This window comes from Microtus oregoni, unplaced genomic scaffold (assembly GCF_018167655.1).
Source record: "Microtus oregoni isolate MIOR12 unplaced genomic scaffold, Mior012 000023F_ref0000262, whole genome shotgun sequence".
Classification (NCBI taxonomy): domain Eukaryota; kingdom Metazoa; phylum Chordata; class Mammalia; order Rodentia; family Cricetidae; genus Microtus; species Microtus oregoni.
In genome coordinates this window covers 27,167,355-27,188,135 of record NW_024543082.1, presented here as the reverse complement: position 1 = coordinate 27,188,135, position 20,781 = coordinate 27,167,355, and the positions used below count along the sequence as shown (strand labels likewise).

The following is a 20,781-nucleotide window of genomic DNA, read 5'->3' as shown; positions in this document are numbered from 1 at the left end:
CTAAAAGATTAAAGGTTTAGAGAAAGGAGCAAATATAAAAAAAATGGCTATATAATGCGCATCTGGTTATCTCTCTTAAGATATCTGCCCCAGAAATACTTGCACCTACTGACTATGATTATAGACTTTAATATGTCTACTTGGTGGAGCCACATGGTGCCAGAGAGCTGGTGAGGCATTGTTCTGGGGGTTTGGCTATGATAAGAGTAACATTTAAATCATTTGACTTAATTAAATCAGATTGCTCTCCATTACATGAGTGAGATTCATCCCTTCCATTTAAGGCCAGAAGTGAATACTGAGTCCCCCCACCCCCAAGTAACAGAATTCTAACGGAAAAACTGGCTCTTGCTAAGGTTACACCAGTCTGTTGGTCTTCAGGACTCAACTGGACACTGACCGGACTGCAGATTTAGGACTGAGCCTCTATTATTGTGTGAGACAATTCTTTATCATATATACTTAGGTGTCTATGGATTTGATTTTCTGGACAGGCATGTTTAACACACTACCTGTGAAGCTTCTTTAAGTCTGTCATCTTGTTTTATAAAAATTAATGAATACTGTTCTTAATGGTTATAGAAATAACCCTTTTATTGAACTTAGTTGTTTCAAAATTGGAGTAGGACCTTTAGTCACAAATGTGCCTGATGTCTTGTGGGACAGTTTTATACATACAAATCTAACCTGTACTCTGTGGCTGTCCTTTAAACCCAAACCCTTAGCCATGTTCACTTAGCAATACAACGGGTAGATGCTAACTGTGCCCTCTGACATCTCACACACACTGGAGGGTGACAGCAGCCGTCTGTCTAGCTGCCACTTGCAGGGCAGAGTCAAGCGGCATGCTGAAAACTTCCTGTGCATAACTCGCTGTTTGTTTGTTTGTTTGGCAAGTATAAAGATTGATTCTGAATTGGAAACCTACTGTATATATTTGCATTTCCTTGATATTCTTTTAAATCAGGTCCATTTGTCATTGTGTTCATTGACACATCGTGGCTTCTCTGTCTACTTTAGAAAATTCCAAGTCTGTGTCTTCTCTGGCAGTTTGTTAAAGGAATGATTATAAATTGTTAATGACCAAAGTAGAAAACCCTCACACCAGGGCTAATACTGTATTGCAAGGCTGAATATTTGATAATGTTTCACTAACCTCTAATGAGTAGATTTGAGAGAGGCTAAATGGAGACTTTTTCTTTCAAGATTTTCATTTTATATGTATGAATATTTTGCCTGAATCATGCGCACAAGTATTTTGTCTGTGCTTGAGTTATGAGTATTTTGTCTGTGTGCCATGAGCATGCAGTACCTGAGGAGACCAGAAGAGGGTCCCCTGGGTCTGGACTTAAAGACACTTGGGAACTACCATATGGGTGCTTGGAATCAAGCCTGGGTCCTCAGAAGAGCAACCAGTTTAACCACTGAGCCATCGCTCCAGCCCCAGAAGGAAATGTAATCTACATTTTCTGCCTGGGTCTTTCTTATTTATAAAAAGCAGAAAGAAAGCGACTGAAGTTAAATACAAGCACATTGCTTCTCCTTTCTGTATCATCACAGCATAGCAAAACTGCTGTGATCTCAGAATATTTTTCCAACTTAGTTCTTACTCGTGTTCGCCATATTTGGGGGAAAGCCGACAGGCCTGGCTTCAGTTGGGTCAATCACCAAAGATTCACACAACAGACCTCAGAAACAGCCCATAACAACTGCTTCTGAGCATGAGCAGTTGGTTTTTACAGACGTTGAGGAGAGCTCTCTTGGGCATGGCATTTAACACAAGAGGCTTTCCGATTTGAAATAAAGTGCACCCAGCAGGGACTGGCGCGAGCTGTGCACTGCAGGTAGCGGGTCTGCTTAGAGAACAAGACAGGAAGCAAACATGACGTCACAACATGTCATTCTTCATCTAGCATTAGCATTATGTGATATTACTACAAGCATGTCTAAATGTCACAAAAGTATGTCAGTCACTTACAGGACCAAAATGGAGCCGATGCCCCAGTATGACCTGTCCAGACTGCCGGAAAACACAGCCCTAAAGCAGCAGACGTTGCCTGCCCACCAGCTAGAATTATCTGCCTCGGTGGTCCTCTCTATCTTTTTTGCCACAGGAGGGTTCTGCCTCTGTATGGGCATCATCCTTCTACTGTCTGCAAAGAGCACCAGGGAAATTGAGGTTTGTCGTGTCTCACATGTTTACTTTCCAAAGCTTTTCGGTTTGGGATTAAAGATGGGAGCAGTCACTTTGAGAACACAGCCCCTCAATAGGAAGCTAGATCTGACCAGACCCACCCAACTTTGTGCTGGGAGGAGGCAGATGGGGAAAGAGCCCTTAGCGTTGACTTCATTCATTCTCGCTGTCACACTGGTCACCTCCAGCCACACATCTGTACAAGATCCCGCCCAAGTCAGGTGATCTTAGAGAAGTGAGCAAGCAAGAAACAGGTAGAAGGAGAGCGGCAAGCTCAAAAGCCTGCCAGACCCCAATAATCCATATGTTAATGAGCCCAGAACCAAAAATAGAGATCTTGGGTTTTTTAAAAAGCATGTGAACTTTTAAATGTTATTCTTGTACAATTAATACGCCATGGTTGCAACAGTTTACTGTGCACAGTGCACTATTTTAGTATACGTTTACGATTATGTACTGAGCAAATCAAGGGAATCGCGATTTCCTCTCCTTTCTTCTAGATCTCCATGAAATCTCTAGAAAGCTGACCCGTAGACATACTGCTGTACTGTGGAGCATAGGATCCCTCTTTCTGTGTTGGTTCACCCCATTCCGCTCTGTCCCCCCTTCCACTACCCTTCCTGGTCTCTGACTAAGTAGCTCTTCCCCCTGCACGTGAACTGTCAAAGCTTCCGTCCACCCGTGAGAGCAGGCAACAGTTGTTCTGATGTCCTTCATATCCATTCATTTTGCTGCACATGATAAAATTTTGACTTTGTGATCAAACAATATTCCATTGTCTTTATTCATCCATCTTTATTCATCTGTCACTGGTCAATGAGATCAATTCCATAATACTATGAATAGAACTCCAAAAAATGCGGGAACATGGGTATCTTTTTAACGTGCTAATTTCATTGTCTTTAACTATATCCTCAATGAGAGGAATAATCACTCTCTTCACAGGTCACTCCTCTCAGATTCTATAAATAGCAGACTACAGTCTTTGCTCCATTTTTATTTTTAGGCTTACAGGCTCACTGGACACTGAATACCGTCATTATCAGCAGATAGTGGGATACGTATTTCTCACTAAAATTCTTAGCGGTAGAAAGCATCAGAGATGCCTGTATGGTCATGAAACACTTCTTCTAACCCTATGTTTCCATAACTCAGAGTGGAATCTGTGAAATAAAGTGCATTCTAGTGTGACATCACTGATAGACTGTTACAGAAAGTTTACTGATGATCAAAACTTAGGGTCCTGGAGATCAAATATTATAATCCCCGTGTCAAAAGAGGAGTTGACCACACTGGAGCCCCAGGCCACTTAGTGTGGTTCCGTGTGCTATCTGTGCTTGCTCTTGCCTGGCATACCATCCTGTTCTTTATGAAGTGAAGCACAGTCCCACGACCAGAAAAGCAGCCATTCGAGCCATGCCACGTGTGCAGAAAATGGTGACTTAGAGCAATGGTAGCGTTTACACATTCACACTTCACTCTTCTTTCACAAAGAGCCTATATTTCTTCTTTCCTGTTCTCTCTCCAAAAGAATCCTGCATCCTACTGGCACCTTAGCAAAGGAAAAGACACTCTTCTTGCTTCTCTGAGCTTCTACTCTCCCAGAATCCTCTTCATCATAGCCAGGGAAGCAGAAGCTGCCCACAAGATTAGGGAACACGCAGCCCCTGGGCCCCATCTCTGAGCCTCCCTTCGCAATCTCTCCAAGCTCCATCCTCCCAGAACTGAGGCTGAGTGCCTTGCCAAAGCACACAGCAGTCACTCACTAGGGACACTTGACTCTTTTTTAAAAGAGAATTCATTATATAATTTTTCCACAGAATTTAACATTCAAAAAGCAGAACACACCTTCTCAGGCTGAGAATTATTCCACATACATTAATAATCTTATTGGGAAATAATGTCTTCCTGCTTGGTCACTTTTAGTAACTTCCTCAGGGTGTCATGTAAAAGAATTAATATGGATATTTTCCATACAATAAAATGGAAAATAGTGAGTTCCCTGTAAAGGCGATTAGACTTGGGCTGTAAGCACAGTTTCACGAGTCACTGGCTGAGCCCTTCCCAGCGACACATTCCCCCACCCCGTGACTGCCTCATCCCCACTGATCAAATAAGTATGCAACTGAAACGTGGAGTCCCAGCCAGTGGCAAAATGACTCCTGGTGACAAAAGGGAAGATTGTAAGAAGGCCTCCTCCCAAGCACCCCAGAAAAGAACACCCACGCAGCAGGCTGTCCTCCAGCCATAAGAACTAAAGACTCCGGATAAGGCGTGGGCATTGAATTTTAAGATGTGGATTCATATGACCTTTACATGAACTGTTGTGTTTTCCTGCCTGCCAGATTAATTACACAAACACATGTGCTCATTGTGCTCAGCTACGGGAAAACAGCTCTAACTTTGACAAAGAGTGCACCTGCTCTGTCCCCTTCTACCTGATGGAGAAAATGGAGGTGAGTTCAGTGCACCGCATGCTGGTGCCCCGCCACTTCTTCCTGCCTGCTGGTCTTGCGCTCTCCAGCAGATGTTTTCCTGAAAACTATGGAAAGGGAGCACAGTAGAAATGGTGAATCTTGAGTCACTGACCCTGCAACCCCAGAATGCCCTTTTGTGTCGTTATTATTGTTTCCTGTTTGTAAACCTTGAGATTCTTTATTAAGATTTAATTTATTTATTTTACAACCCTACCGCTGTGTTTCGTCCCTCCTCTCCTCCCATTTCTCCCCCACCTCTCCTCCACCTGCCCACCCCATCCACTCGTCTGTTTCTGTTCAGAAAGAGGCAGGCCTCCCATAGGTATCAACAAAGCATGGCATATCAAGCTGTTATAAGGTTAAGCACCTCTCCTTTTATTTAGGCTGGGCAAGGCAATCCAGTATGAGGAATGGGTTCCCAAGAGCCAGCCAAAGCATAAAGGACAGCTCTTGCTTCCATTGTTAGGAGTCCCACAAACAGACCAGGCTACACAACTGTCACATATATAGAGAGGACTTAAGTCGGTCCCATGCAGGCTCCCTGATTGTTGGTTCAGTGAGTTCCTATGAGCCCAGGTTAGTTGATTCTGTGGGTTTTCTTATGATATCCTTGGCCCTTCTAATCCTTTCTCCCTCTCTTCAGAGGGATTTTCAGAACCCAGCCTAAGGTGTGACTGTGGCTTTCTGCATCTGTTTTCATCAATTGCTGCATGAGGCTCTCCAGACAGCTGGGGTAGTCACCAATCTGATTCCAGGAGATGGCCAGTTCAGGCTATATGTCCACTATTGCTAGGAGTCTTAGCTGGGGTCACACTTGGAGGTTTGTGGGAGTTTCCTTTGCATCGGGTTCTACCTGTCCCCAAAAAGCCTGCCCTCAACCTCAAGACTCTAAACTTTCCAACATGGCTTGTATGATCAGTCACACAGGTTCTATTATAAATATCTGTGTGGACAGAGCTATAGAATGTATTACATTTAACACCTCATGCTACGTGAAATTGTTAATGGACCGAGAAGTTATGTGACTTGGCTGAGGTCACACATTAAATTAGTGTCAAGAGTTTTACCTGCCAGACTTCTCCTTGGATTCTCCTACCCCAAGTCATCTTATAAGGGCAGTTACTCGATCCCAAAAGAGGCTTTCAGTCTGGCTCATTGGCAGTGTGAGGAATGCCAAGACATACAAAGATGAACCCCTGCTGTTGGCGAATTCCACTCTCATGTTCATACAGGTCCTAGGGATATTTGGTGAAGAAACTTCCCAGAGCAGAAGGCAGCAAGGAGAGCTGTCCACTCTGACCTTTAGGAAGAGAAGGAAGGGAAAGGGGAGGAGACAGTACATGGAGTTTCAAGAAATGATAAGGACTTAGGTTTGGAACCAGCTGAATGAGCTGTAAGCCTGAAGGTGGGGTGCTCGGTGAGGAGAATGAGAGAAAACTAGCCTGTACCTGGATTTCTATGTGTAGTGGCATTCTGAAGGACAAGAGGGACCAGGCCTGGGTTGGGGGGGCACTGAGAGGAAGGGGTGCTGAATCTAGGGTACAGAATAGACATTTGAAATATCTTTGTGAAGTAGAATAAAATACATTTTTCATTTAAGTCTTGCCTGTTAAGCAAAACCGCAGAGGCCTAAAAATCTCTCTTCCACTCTCCCTGCCAAGTGGGCAGCTGAGGGGTGACTTCCAGGGGATCTTATGAGCCAGTTACTAAGGTAGGCTCTCCCCAGAAGAGAAGCCTCCAGGCACATCAGCTTCCTGAAGTCTTAAGAAACACTGTGGCCTGCGGCCTTCTTTGTTCTAATCCTTGCCCTCTCCTGGCTCCCAAGTTGGTCCATACCTCTCCTGTATTCTCTTCTCTTTCTTTCCTTCTTGAAGGCTCAGAAAACCTAGTATCAATTCTCACCTCTCTGTGTGACCGTGGGGGAAAACACCGACCTTGCTGCTAAGTTAATGACATTCACAAGGAACTTCCAGTCCCCTGGCTCCTGCGTTCCCAGCATGTGCTTTCACCTGCCCCGTGTATGCTCAGTTCACCTGTCCCGTGGATGCTCAGTTCACCTGTCCCGTGTATGCTCAGTTCACCTGCCCCGTGGATGCTCAGTTCACCTGCCCCGTGGATGCTCAGTTCACCTGTCCCGTGTATGCTCAGGTCACCTGCCCCGTGGATGCTCAGTCACCTGCCCCGTGTATGCTCAGGTCACCTGCCCCGTGGATGCTCAGTCACCTGCCCCGTGGATGCTCAGTTCACCTGCCCCGTGGATGCTCAGTTCACCTGCCCCGTGGATGCTCAGTTCACCTGTCCCGTGTATGCTCAGGTCACCTGCCCCGTGGATGCTCAGTCACCTGCCCCGTGGATGCTCAGTTACCTGCCCCGTGTATGCTCAGGTCACCTGCCCCGTGGATGCTCAGTCACCTGCCCCATGGATGCTCAGTTCACCTGCCCCGTGGATGCTCAGTTCACCTGCCCCGTGGATGCTCAGTGACTCCAGTTCTAAGTTACATCACCTGGATTTACTTTGAAACTGTATCCGTGGCTTTGGGTGCTTATATCAATGCAACACTCTAAAGGTTCGGTGTATGTTTGTCCTCCCTAAAGAAGCATTGAGACAGCTTCTGAAATGGAAGATAGAATGGTGACCACCAAATGGCTGTGTGCAGCTTCAGCTTGGGGCAAAGACAAGTCCTGGGGCCACCTCACTGAGCAATACACGCAAACCCACAGTCCACCCCACCAGCCAGCACCTCCTTCAAGTCGCTCTCTGGCAACTATCCCACAAACTCAGAACCATACAAGGAGGTTCATTCAAGGTTGTTCATCTAAAGCCAAGTCCCCACTGAAATGCTCAGTGCGCCGGCCCTCATTCCTCCCAAAATATGCTCACTACCCCTTCTTGTCCACCCAGCTGCTCCTAGACTGCCATTTAGGACAATGGGACAGCACCACGGAGGTCCCTAACCTAAGCAGCAGCTGCTGGGGCTACTCCTGCTGTCCACAATGCCATAATATAAATACACTGCAGGAGCTCATCTCCAGCAACATCTTAACACATAGCCTGTTCTTCCTGCTTAAGGCCCTTAACTGTTGACTGCTGTCCCACTCCAGAGCACCAGCAAATCCTGGATGAGCAGCAGCTTCCTCTTAACCTGACCACACCCCCACTCTTCCTGGGAAAATTGCTGGAATGTTGTTGAATATTAATTACTCAAACCACTTCAGCTGCTCGGGAAAGCTTACATCAGACCGGCTGATGTTCCAGCTGTTTCAGATTGATTGGGGACCCCAAAAAGAAACTTGTGTTTCATCAACGAAAAATATCTAGATATTTAAATCTTGTAAATAGTATTTTAAAATTTTAGAGCATGATATGCCAAGCATTTTTCCTAGTATTGCCACAAAGAGACAAATTTCATAAATCTGCATTTATGCCTTGAAAATACACAGCCTAGGGCTGGGCATGGTGGTACACACCTTTAATCTTAGGACTCCAGAGGTACCTTATTTGCTTCTTATTTCTCTTCCATGCAGGGTAATGTTTATATGTACTACAAATTGTATGGTTTCTATCAGAACCTCTATCGATATATTCTATCAAGAAGCAATAGTCAACTGGTGGGCAAGGATATTTGGGTAAGGCTCAGTCCCATTTGGTATAATACTCTCTTCTTTTTAACAAGGGGTTATTTCAGTCTAAGAGACAGGAGTGGGGCAGGGCTCAGAATCTAGATTTTTGAAGATAGAAATGTTTGCTTCATTCTTAGAGTGAAGCGGCTGAGCATTTTAGGTAAATACTTTTGGGAGAGGGCACTGGGCCCCTTTAAAGCAGTTAGTGTGAATGCTAGCCAGCTAACTATTCTTTGCACATTTGCGAAGACCGTGATCTCTGTTTGGTTCACCTGTTAACCAAGTTTGTCTGCCTTTCTATAACCAAGGTCCTTGATCTAGCCTACTTAAAGGAAACTTGCTTGAATAAAAGACTTTGGTTCAACTAAGTACAAAAGCCTGAGTCTAACCTAGGCTTCCAAGTTTTTATTTTCAGTAGTTCCTATGTTAGTGAGAGAAGCTAGGTGGATTGTTTTCCAATCTGACAGTCTATGAAGTGATAACCTAGCAGTTCCCTGTGAGGTCTTCTAGCTATGGAATCTGACCTGAATACTCCTCTGAATATGGTAACTTTACCAAAAGGATTTTTAAAAGTGGTCCCATGTAGACTGAATGTGATACTCAGCATAGGAAGGTAAAAATCCTTCCCGCAAATAGTTTTGGCGTGCTCTGTATTGTTAAAAAGGATATAAAACACCTAGACATCCATATGTACGTATGTCTCCAAAGGCTGAACGTTTTCTAGTCTAAGTGAGCCAGAAACCCTGGGGAAAACAGGTAGCAGCCGTCCATAGTCTTTACCCATGCCAACACACTAATGAGAGTTGATGCTCATTGCCAGAGTTTTCTCCTGCAATGGTCTGAGAGTTTGCCAAGAGCACTTCTCACTGACACATCATCTCACACACAGGATGTTACGAACTGCGCCCCGTTCCAGGTGTCCCACAACAGCACTCCCATCATTCCCTGCGGTGCAATTGCCAACAGCATATTCAATGGTAGGTGACTTTTTTCCTGCCTCTTTCATAAGGGTGTAGCCACCTCCACACTCAGGATGTTACCCGGGCAGCTGAGTGGCTCGGTTTATTTGCTTGCTCAATGCCAAGTATTTATCCAGGATAAGCCAGAACACTGATGTCTGGAGTTTCATTTGTAAATAACTTCTCCCTCGCCAGCAATCTGAAGGAACAGTCAGAGAACACAAATTAGACGGGGCCAAAGAATATTTTTTAATAATTGGCTCAGTGTTGGTAAAGGGAAAAACTGATCTCATGATTCAGCATCCATGGCATGTAGGCGTGTTGAGTGTCTGCAACAAAACCTAATTTGTTTTTCATCTGTGTCTGGGTCTGCATTTTGAAAGGTGGCAAAATGGCTACCTAACATCTTTACTGTAATTTTAAATTTCCTTTCAGATACCATAACTCTTTCATATCACCTTAATTCGTCTATACATATAGAAGTCCCGATGCTAAAGAGTGGGCTTGCGTGGTGGACAGATAAGTATATCAAATTTCGGAACCCAAGAACCAGTGATCTTGCTAGTGCGTTTGCAGGTAAGATCCAGACAGTTGCTCCATAGCCTTTCTCCCCCCCCCACCCCATTTTTGGAGACAAGGTCCCTCTCCTTAGTCTTGGCTGTTCTCAGCTCACTGTGCACACCACTGTAGAACTCAGAGATCTGCCTGCCTCTCCTCCAGAGTGCTGAGGTTAAAGGCCTGTGCTTCCCTGCCTGGTTCCCTATCTGTGTGTGTGTGTGTGTGTGTGTGTGTGCGTGTGTGTGTGTGTGTGTGTGTATGTGTGTGTGTGCTCGCTCGCATGCGCACACACGTGCATGCAGGGAGATTTTTTTTTTATTATTGTTTCTTTAATTCCTGTTGCTCTAACTTTCCCCATCCTGGACCCATTTCCTCATTGTTTACCTACTACAACTGTGAAATAATTGGTTCTCTATTTTGTCAAATAATTGTTTTGTTCTAATTAACCATTAAGACATACTGTGGAGGGGTGAGAAAGGGATTCTCTGTGTAGCCTTGGCCGTCCTGGAACTCGCTCTGAAAACCAGACTGGCCTTGAACTCAGAGATCTGTCTCCTTCTGCCTCAAGGCATGAACTGCCATGCCCAACTTCAACTGGATACATTTTTGAGAATAAAAGTAACTATCTACTTATTTTAATTTTTTCTGTATTAATTAATCAATCAACATAGTATTGACAGACCTATCAAATAATTCTACTTAAATCTACTCTAAATTTTTTTAAATCTACTTTCAACAATGCTGCTTTTTCAAAAATTAAAATATATAAATGCTTATGAAACGTCTTTTGAAATATTTGCTTTAGTAATTATCAAACATTAAAAGAGAATACCATAGAATAATTTTCCTGAATACCCATTTGCATGCTTAATAGGTTTCTTAACCATCTGTGTTATGACATTATTTTAATTATTCCAAAACATTGTCTGAAACTTTAAAAAATGAAATCTGTAGTTAATCAGTTTGAGCTTGTCAGCACCTTTAAATGAGTCTTCTCTCTTTCTCAGGAGTTTGAGTAAATACCATCTCCACAGCAGTAGTCAGTCGTGTTAACCGGAGTAGTGTCTTAGTGAGGGTTTCTGTTGCTGGGGTACAGGGTTAGTTAGGCTTACACTCCAGCACTGCTGTCTCTGTCTGAGGGAGGGCAGCACAGGAACCTGAACAGGGCAGGATCCTGCAGTCAGGAGCTGATGTGGAGGGCCTGGAGGGGAGCTGCTTACTGGCTGGCTTCCCATGGCTTGCTCAGCCCGCTTTGTACAGAACCCAGGACTAGCTACCCAGGGATGGCAGCACCCACCTTGGACGGGGCCCTCCGCCATTGATGAATAAAAGAACAAATGCCTTACAGCTGGACCTCACGGCGGCACTTCCTCAGCTGCAGCTCCTTCCTCACTGATGACTGGCTTGTGTCAAATTGACACACAAAACCAGATGGTACAGAGGAGAATGGCAATTTTTATTTCATTTTAGTCAATATGCTAGTATTTTAATCCAAGGATTTTCATAGGCAAATTTTTGCTTCACAGTTTTTTCTATTTTTGATTTTTTTTTAATGTGTCATGAAGTCTAGATGCTACAGTATGAATCCTGGACTTTCTCAATATCACTTTATTCTAGCGCAAAAAAAATCCTAACCCAGAGTGACAGTGCTACCAATAGTCTTTATGGAAGTCAACATAATTCGAGGCCTAATAATAAAGTTTAAAAATTAAATGTTCTTTTGAACTACCATGGTGTAATATGTCCAGTCGTTCCTCTGCTGTCACCTGAATAAACTTTAATCTTTGTTTGGAAGCTTAGTTTTCCAGAAGTATTGCTCACAAAGTCACCCCAACCTAACATTTGTGATGTTATCTAGTTTGCATACTTTTAAAAAATTCAATTATCTTGCACAAAGTATACCCGAAGTTAAAGGGCTCCTAAAAGAAAAGCTGGGGACCACTGTAGAACACAGCATGAGCTGTTGGTGTGCACCGGCCTCCCTCAAAGCTCCAGGCACTCCAGACTTCTCTCTCATGACATGCGTGCTGAAACACGTAGCTGCCTGTCACGAGTGTCACTAAGGATTTTGCAATTTTTTTCTTTGTCAGTATAGAAAAAAATACTTGTTCGTGTGGCTGAAACTCTCTATAAGTAATGTGCTGTATCGTTAATGGGCACTATTGTGATTTATGCCTACACCGTACGAGTTTAAGGACATTTCCTCTCTGTTGCTTTCTCTACTAACAGAGAATTAGTTTCACTCTGGGGTTCTGCTCCACCAAATTTTCACTTCTTTTATTACTACAAAAGCAAACAATTTAAAGTTGATCATTGGAGTTCTCAACTGAGTTTATAGCAACATCTCTAATAAATGCCAGATTTTTATCTTCGTGATTGACTTTCTAAAAGCACTGCTTTGATTCCGTGAGGAATTAAACCCAAGGGTTTATTATTGCCTGAGTTTTCCTGTCTGAAGACATTCCCATAAAACTAGCTTTATTTAACTGTTCACAGTTCTCCTGTGCTGAAGTCAACACATTAAGACCTTTCTTTGGCTATGAAGAAAAGTTTTTAAGTCAAAACCTAGGGACTAGAGAGAGAGCTTAGTAAGTAAAGTGCCCGCTGCCGCTATGAGGACCTGAGTTCAGATTCCCAGTGCCCACGTAAAAAGCTGGGTGTGGCCGTGCATGCTTGTGACCCTCATGATGGGGCAGGGAATGGGGGAAGCAGGTCGATCCCTGGAGCCCATAGGCAGCCAGTATAGCCCACTGGTGTACTCTAGGCTCCCAAGTCACCCTATCTCAAAAAGCTATTCAGGAAGACACCCAGCGTTTATTATAAGCATACACATGCTCATATACAAATGCATGCTCATGCTCATGTACACACTTTCACACACACTCACATATACTCACACACATACAAACACACACACACACCCCGAAACTAGGCTAGGTATACTGCCCATCCCAGGACTCAGGAATATGGAAAAGGACTTTGTATCAAAAACTATATAAACAATCACAACAATAAAATGAAAATAAAAGTAAATCCATTTATTATTTTTTGGAAACGGCGTCTCATAGTCTCACTCTGGCTGGCCTTGGACTCACAGAGTCACTGCTCCTGCCTGCTGAGTACTAAAGGTGTGTGCCACCACGCCCAGTTCCATTTAACCTTAATGAAGCCATGCTCCCAGAGAGACATAGAAATGGACCTTCTGTAGGAATGAAACCAGTGTCTGGGCACAGTCTTTAATCACAAACCTTGAAATAAGTTCAGATGGTCTTCTGAGTTGCACTACTTTTATTTCACATGGCCGTTAACGTCACTGTGGTTGCCATGTGAACTAATGTCAACCAAACTGAGTCATTGTCAGCAACATTACAAAAATGCTCTTAATTTTACATTAAACATGCATTCCAGTTTTTAGCTCTTCACAGCTAAACAAAAGGAAACAATTAAGAAATGTTATTATTGGATGGGTGGGTGGATGGATGGATGGATGGATGGGTGGGTGGGTGAATGGATGGATGAGTGGATGGATGAGTGGATGGATGGATGGATGGATGGATGGGTGGGTGGATGGATGGATGGATGGGTGGGTGGATGGATGGGTGGATGGGTGGGTGGATGGATGTATGGATGGATGGGTGGGTGGATGGATGGATGGATGGATGGATGGGTGGATGGATGGATGGAAACAAATGACCCAAGTTAACTTGGAGAATGAAGGAAGTTAACGTCTCGGACCAAAGCCTGCATCTGACACTATCCAGATATATGGGAAGTGGTGGGATTGGAAGGTGATAGGGGGGGCTTAAAACATACATTCTGGGGCTGGAGAGATGGCTCAGTGTTTACAAACCCAGGTTCAATTCCCAGCACCCACATGGCAGCTGTCTGTAACTGTAGTTCCAGGGCTTCTGACACCTCACACAGGCACACATGCATCAGTGAGCATAAAATAAAAATAAAAATAAATTTTAAAAATTGATTTAAAAAACAGACAGACCTGCATTTATTTTTTATAAAATTGCAAACTGCTTTTTAACATGAAAATTTAATATTGAATTTAGTCATGCCATTTAGCCTTATTACTACTATCTTTTTCTTTGCCTATCCAAAGAATTAAAATGGGAAAAATAAATAGATACACAAAATAAGATAAATTTAAAAAAAAAAACAGAAAACAAACCTGCATTTCTATTTTTTGGTTTTGTTGTTGTTGTTGTTGTTGCTTTGTTTTGGGTTTTTGAGACAGGGTTTCTCTGTAGCTTTGGAGCCTGTCCTGGAACTTGCTCTGTAGACCAAACTGGCCTCGAACTCACAGAGATCTGCCTGCCTCTGTCTCTCGAGTGCTGGGATTATAGGTGTGTGACACCGCACCTATCCAAGAGGATTTGTATTTACCTATTGAGTCTCCTATCGGTAGAGGGACTGGTCTTAGAGTAGTAAATGTCCCTCGCACGGTTTACTGTGCTTGATTAGCTATCCGAAATTCAACGTGGAGTCTATCAGCTTTTGGCAGATTGAAAGACTCTTTGACCCTTTCATCAAGCATTAGCTGATAATTGGATAACTGTCGTGTTCCAGGTTCTGGAATAAATGCTAGTGGACATGTGAGTGTGATTCTGTCTTCAAGCATGCTCTGTAGAGTGGGGATAGCAATGCTCTCAGCAGGAAATGCAAGTCTGAGAGTGGGGGCAGTCAATGCCTGCGTCTCCAGGACTCACACTGGCCTGGGGTTCAAACACGTAACTGTGCTCCCATGGGGTGAGTGTGAGCATGGGGGGGGGGCAGGGAATGAGTGTGTTACGATGCAGGTGGGGAAGTCAGAAGACACCTTTGGAGAGCTGGTTCTGATCTCCCACTGTGTGGGTTCCAGGGATTGAACTGGGTCTTCAGTCTTGGAAGCACTCACCCTTAGCACTGAGCCATCCTACTGACCCTGATAATATCTGTTATTAACCCTGCAAGATTATTATACACTCTTCCTTAGAATGTTTAAAACAGTATAATTAAGGATTGCTTATTAAACTGCCTAATTTCTATTGCCCTTCCATTGCGAATGCAGTTCTTTCTTTAAGGAAAGCTAAAGAGAGCGCTGACCTTTCTCTACTACGTTTCTCATGTCCGCAACTTCACAGGAAGTGCGAAGCCTCCACACTGGGCCCGACCTATTTATGAGCTAGATACGGAGGACCCAGGAAACAATGGCTTCGTCAATGAGGACTTCATTGTGTGGATGCGGACCGCCGCCTTTCCCACGTTCAAAAAACTGTACCGCCGGCTCAGTCGCGTGCACTACTTTGTGGATGGCTTACCTGCCGGCAACTACACTTTCCACATATCCTACAGTATCCTTCTGTGCCACGTCCTCTTCTCAGAGTGAAAGCAAATCTCGCCTCTCACCGTTGAGCTCCTTCTTTCTGCTTCTGTCCTCCATCCTGATATGTGTACCACTGAAAAACAGACGACTGTTGTACAGTGGTACACACGGAGACGGGAGATGCTAGCTCCTCAACGCGCGAGGGGGGGAGGGGACGGGGGTCGTCCTCTATCTCGGGACTGATGTGTTAGGAAAAAAAGTGCACATTTTGTTTATATTATTGTAGTTTAGAACCCTCCCCAAAAATAGAGACCCCAAAAAGTCGCTGCGTGTATTGACATACTAGTTTTAAAGGAGTGCCCATTATGGAAGAACAGCTGAAGGTTACTTTAGCCAAATTTGTTTGCACGGGTTACCCTGTGATGGTAAAGATATTCCTTTTCTTTCTTTCTTTCTTTCTTTCTCTCTCTCTCTCTCTTTCTTTTTTCTTTCTTTCTTTCTTTCTTTCTCTTTCTCTCTCCCTCCCTTCCTTCCTTCCTTCCTTTTTTTTCTTTTCGTGATAGGGCCTCACCATGTAGCTCTGGCTATCCTGGAACTCACTATGTAAACCATACATATGCACAGAGATCCACCTGCTGAAGCCTCCCAAGCGCTAAGATTAAAGGCATTTGTCCCCAAACCTAGCTAAAAGTATTTATTCTGGTGTCAGCGGGCATTTTTCATCCTTCTCTATGTTGTTAGACGAGAGTGGACAGTTAGCATGCCCGTCTCTGTGTTGTCAGAGGACAGTGGACGGTCAGCATGACCTTCTTGTGCTTGCTGATTTTCAAGTCTCTGAAGCCAAAATAATACACCAAAGTGGCAAATTTGGGGATGATATGTCCTCTGCCTCTTCAACTATCATAACATCATCATATAACTGTCTAAAGTATGTATTTATATGTCTTCTTTTACATTTATTTATTTTATTTTACATTCCAACCACAGTTCTCCCTCCCACCCCTCTTTCCGTCCTCCTCACCTCCCTGCCAGCACACCCCCCCCCCCATCTACTCCTCTCAACTAAGGGCTCCCATGGGGAGTCAACAAAGTCTGGCATATTAAGTTGGGCCAGGACCAAATTCTTCCACCCACATTAAGGCTAAGTATAGCATCCCCGCATAGAGAATGGGCTCCAACTATTTAAGGAACAACAAGTAGCAATACCAGGTATGGATAGAGAGGGAAAGAGTACTTTTGTTCCCAAGAAAGATCAATAAAGAGCAGATGCAGACATCTAAACCAGCGAGGGAAAACACTCCACATAGAGTGGGATGAGATGGAGAATCAAAAATTAGAAAAAAAAATTAAAAAAACTAAGGGGATACACAGTACATCGGGAAGGTAGAGTAGAATCGCAGACACTGGCACTGACCATAGATCTTTTAGGCAAAAGTGTGTTAGAGCAGGGAGCCCGCATCTCCCCGACCCCCCACCTCGGGAAATGCGAAGCCTCTGTACCTGACCCAGCCTACCTACGCACTAGATAAAGACCAGCCAGTAAGCAATGGCTTCCTCAATGAAGACGTCACTGTGTGGATGTGGACAGCTTGATGCCGTCCGTGCCAGGAACGCTGTGAGCTCTGCACTGCAGATGTGTGTTCTTCCTGCCTTAGGTACACAGCCTGCCAGTGGGAGCTGATGTCTTAGTAACAGGCAGATGGGCCGAGTTAGGAGACTTGTGTTCTAATAATGGATTATGACTTTTCCCTCCTAATTGAAAAATACAAATGTGAACCTGGTTTTAAAAAACAATGAAGTTTTAGCTGTAAAATGTAACCAAATCTTTTTAAGTAGTTCTATATCACATATAATTTATGCTAACTGTGGTCTTGGGGTCAGGCATGCACCCAGCTTTGAAACACCCACCCAGTTAGGCATCTACACTCTTACATACAGCATGCCAGGGTTGCTGACTGGGATTGGTCTAGAAGTCACCCTGCAGGCCAGACCTTCTCCACACTGCACTGGCCACTTCCACGGTCTAACTCCCAGGGAGGCTCAAGGAGAAATTCTTTTTTTCTTTTTCAAGGTCAGGGATCAGACCCAGGACCTTGGTCACACTATGCAAATGCTCCTCCACCGAGCTATGTGCCTAGTCCCGGGATGGAAAAGCCTGGGCACAGTGTGAACTGCAAGTGTCCACATGTGGCCCCGTGCCCTTCTCCAGGATTTCCTCCTTCTCCTAGGGCAGGCGTGTGGAACTCGCCCACAGGAGAGTAGGGGATGCTTCTCTGGGAGAGCCCTGCTCGTGTGGCATCTCTGCCTTGTCCACCTTCTGTTTTCCTTTGAAGTAGTTGCTTTAAAACAGAGACTGAATGTTGCCTGCTGAGTGTCTCTCAAGTTGAATCTCCTGATTTCACAAGAAACTGCAGAAGAAAACACAAGATCGAGATGCTACCTTCGCCCCCTTGCTGTAATTTAGTTTGGGAGTGAGGAAAGGAGAGCAAGGGAGATGCTGTTTTTCCTCTCCAGACATGCTCTCCCCACTGACAGCTAACAGCCACACCTGAATGACGATCTTTGTATGGTCCATACACAACTTCAACCTTGAATGTGAGCCCTCTTCTTCACCACCCCTGTGGCCTGGCTGAAGTCTGGACTGCAGCAGCGCCTGCTGCCCGAGGGGGAAAGAAGGTCCTGTAGCTGAGACCAGGACTCTCCCTTCTTCAAATGACCTGGGAGAAAATGCGGGTGGGAAGATGAGGTAAGGTAGCACCAAGGACCAGGTGACAATGAGGAATTCCAGTATTAAAAAAAGAAACAGAGGACTTGTCCCTAACACGCTGGCTTGTGCCTTTAAATAGCATGTTGCCAAGAGATTGAAACCTTCTAAGAGCTTTGCTGGGAAATGCCTCTGTCCTCTGCGTTGCTATGAGAAGGCTTTGTTTGTTTATTAGTTTCGTTTACAAAAGGCACCAGATGTTTAAAACCCTCAGGCCACATGCATCATGAGGATGACATCATTAAAATGCTACATAGTAAACCCACTTCAAACACTTTCTCTCCAGCAGCAGGGACACTGCCTTTGCAAAATGCTAACAAGTCTGCCACCTTTAGAGTTCTCACCAAAAATGTTTCACTGTTTATCCTGGCGTTTTCTTTGTTGTTGTTTTATCCTGGAAAGAATTCATGCTTTAGCCTCTCTGGAGTCTTCTGTTTCGTGAGTAGAACCTTCAGCTTGCTGTGAACACTCTCTATTCTATTCTTTCTGCCGCCTTGGAGTCATCAAAGGGAGTTAGATACCTGTTCCTTATCTGACTGCTGACAAATCATTCAGATCAATATACTCTGCATCCCCTGTCTTCACTCTAGCTATGTGGAGGGGAACCTTGCTTTGACTAGTTTTATTCTACCAAGATAAAGTACTAATTGGCTGCATTGAAACATGTGAAATTGAATAATTAACCGTTTTGTGTCTCCAAAAAGATCAATTTCCTATAACCTAATCTAGTGTATTTGTGTATGCCATGGGGCAGGAGATAAATACTGAGTCCTTAACAGATCTTCTTAGATTTTCCGGTTACCGTGTTCCGAGGAAAAAAATCTGTTGTTCTTTCCACCCTGACGTGGATCGGAGGAGGTAGCCTTTTCCTGGGGCTTACGTACACAGTGACAGGGTCATTGACATTGTTGGCCTCTTTTGCCATCCTGGCAATTCACCAGATGCTGAAGAAGAATAAAAAAGATTTCCTGTAGGAGTGAAGTCGAGCTTTGAAAAGAAGACTAGCAGAAGACAAGATGGACAATGAAGTAATGAAGTGAAGACCTCTGGCAAAGCCTGGGCTATTTTGGAGTCATCTCAACAGGGGCTTACTGGATTGACTGAATCCAATATCATCTCAACTACATGGATAAACAAAGAGATTCCCAGAGTGGGGTGAAGAGAAGGACTGAGGAGGAGGAGGAGGAGAAGAAGAAAAATGTGTGCCGTAAAATGTTCTTGGAATGAAAACAATAAATGATTTTTGAGCTCGAGACCAAGTGTTAAGAATTTGAAGTTCCTGTACTTGAGAGTGGGTGAGTTCCCTAGGGGTCTGCCATTAAAACAAGAGCAAGCAAGCCGAAACTGAGTCCTCTAGCTAGCCAGATAGACTCAGTCTTCTGGTCGGATGAATTTATAAATTTTTCAAAGACCGACCAGTTGTTGAGTCGAGCAGCACATTTTCCTGCTAAGACTGAGCATCCAAAAGTACATACACCGAAAGGAAAGTTTCTTTAATGCTACCCAAGATAAAAGCATTAAGAGTGACTGATTCTTTAAACTATGTTAAGACACAAAGCATTCTAGTACTAATATTAAAATAACACTATCCAGAATATATAAACGATGACTGGCCTCAAACTTACTGTCTGCCCAGGCTAGCCTTTGACTCATAATCCCCCTGCCTCAGTAGCCCTAGTGCTAAGATTATAAGTATGTGCCACTGTACTACTTACGCTAATTGTCACCTTACTGTGATAAAGTAACTAACAAGAAGCAATTTCAAAATTGGGCCTGAGGCTGTTGATGGTGGTGCGTGCATTTAATCCCAGCAGTTGGGAGGCAGAGTCCAGTGGATCTCTGTGAGTTCAAGGCCAGCCTGGTCTTCAGAGCAAGTTCTAGGACAGCCAGGCTACACAGAGAATCCCTGTCCTGAAAAACCAAAACTAAATAAATGAGTAAGTAAATAAATAAAAATAGAAGCCAGGCCTGATGGTGCAAGCCTTTAGAGTCCCAGCACTCAGGAAGCAGAGGCAGGTGGTTCTCTGTGAGTTCAAGGCCAGCCTGGTCAGAAAAGAAAGGAAAAAGAAAAAGATGAAGAAGCAGCAGCAACTGAAGAGAGGAGGAGTTTGTGTGGGTTTTCAGTTCCAGAGGCTACAGTCTGCCATGTCGGGGAAGGTATGGCTGTAGGAGCAGGAGGCAGCTGGCCACACTGCATCAAGAGTCAGAAATCAGAGAGAGAGAGAGATGGATGCTGGTGCTCCACTGGCCTCCCCTCCTGTGTATCCCAGGACTCCAGCACGTAGGATGGTGCTGCTTGTGTGTGTTTTGCGTCTCGCACCTCAATTTAAAGTTGACAGTCCTTCACAGGCATTCCCAGACCCTTGTCTCGTATGTGATTCTAGGTCAGTATTAACCATCATGCCAGGCTCAACACTGATGTTTGCTGCTGGAATTCTATCCATAAATGGAAAAGAATTTGTGATTTTTAAGCTCAGAGTAAGCCGCAGCTTGCAACAGTGGCAGTGGAAAATCAGTACACCAGGGTTTAGTGGTGCTATAGTCATCTCTGCAATTGTCTATGGTGCTTGGGTGACCTGCCCAGAACAGAGCAAAAGGAAGTCACACCCGCTAACCTCTGATCCTTAGTCCCACAGCCCTCCTTTACAGTGCTAGTTAGGAGAGAAATGCAACTCTTGTATCTCAAACTTATAAGGATATAAGGTAGAAAGATGCCGTATCAGTCAGGGATCGATCGGTAAGACAGATCTCTCTCTCTCTCTCTCTCTCTCTCTCTCTCTCTCTCTCTCTCTCTCTCTCTGTGTGTGTGTGTGTGTGTGTGTGTGTGTGTGTGTGTGTGATTGGTAGATAAACATTTCTTTTTTACATTTGGCTTGTGTAATTGTTGCGACTCT

General features: G+C 44.2%; 1 protein-coding gene across 1 annotated transcript; it reads left to right on the top strand.

Annotated features, from left to right (window-relative positions):
- The first annotated feature begins 1,987 nt into the window (after window positions 1-1,987).
- LOC121461643 (cell cycle control protein 50C) lies at window positions 1,988-19,089 on the top strand. Its single transcript, XM_041672730.1, has 7 exons — window positions 1,988-2,179; window positions 4,540-4,650; window positions 8,197-8,298; window positions 9,182-9,269; window positions 9,687-9,827; window positions 14,942-15,151; window positions 18,677-19,089. Exons 1-7 carry the CDS (start codon window positions 1,988-1,990, stop codon window positions 18,859-18,861), a joined length of 1,029 nt encoding a protein of 342 aa, XP_041528664.1. The 3' UTR covers window positions 18,862-19,089.
- Window positions 19,090-20,781: the final 1,692 nt, after the last annotated feature.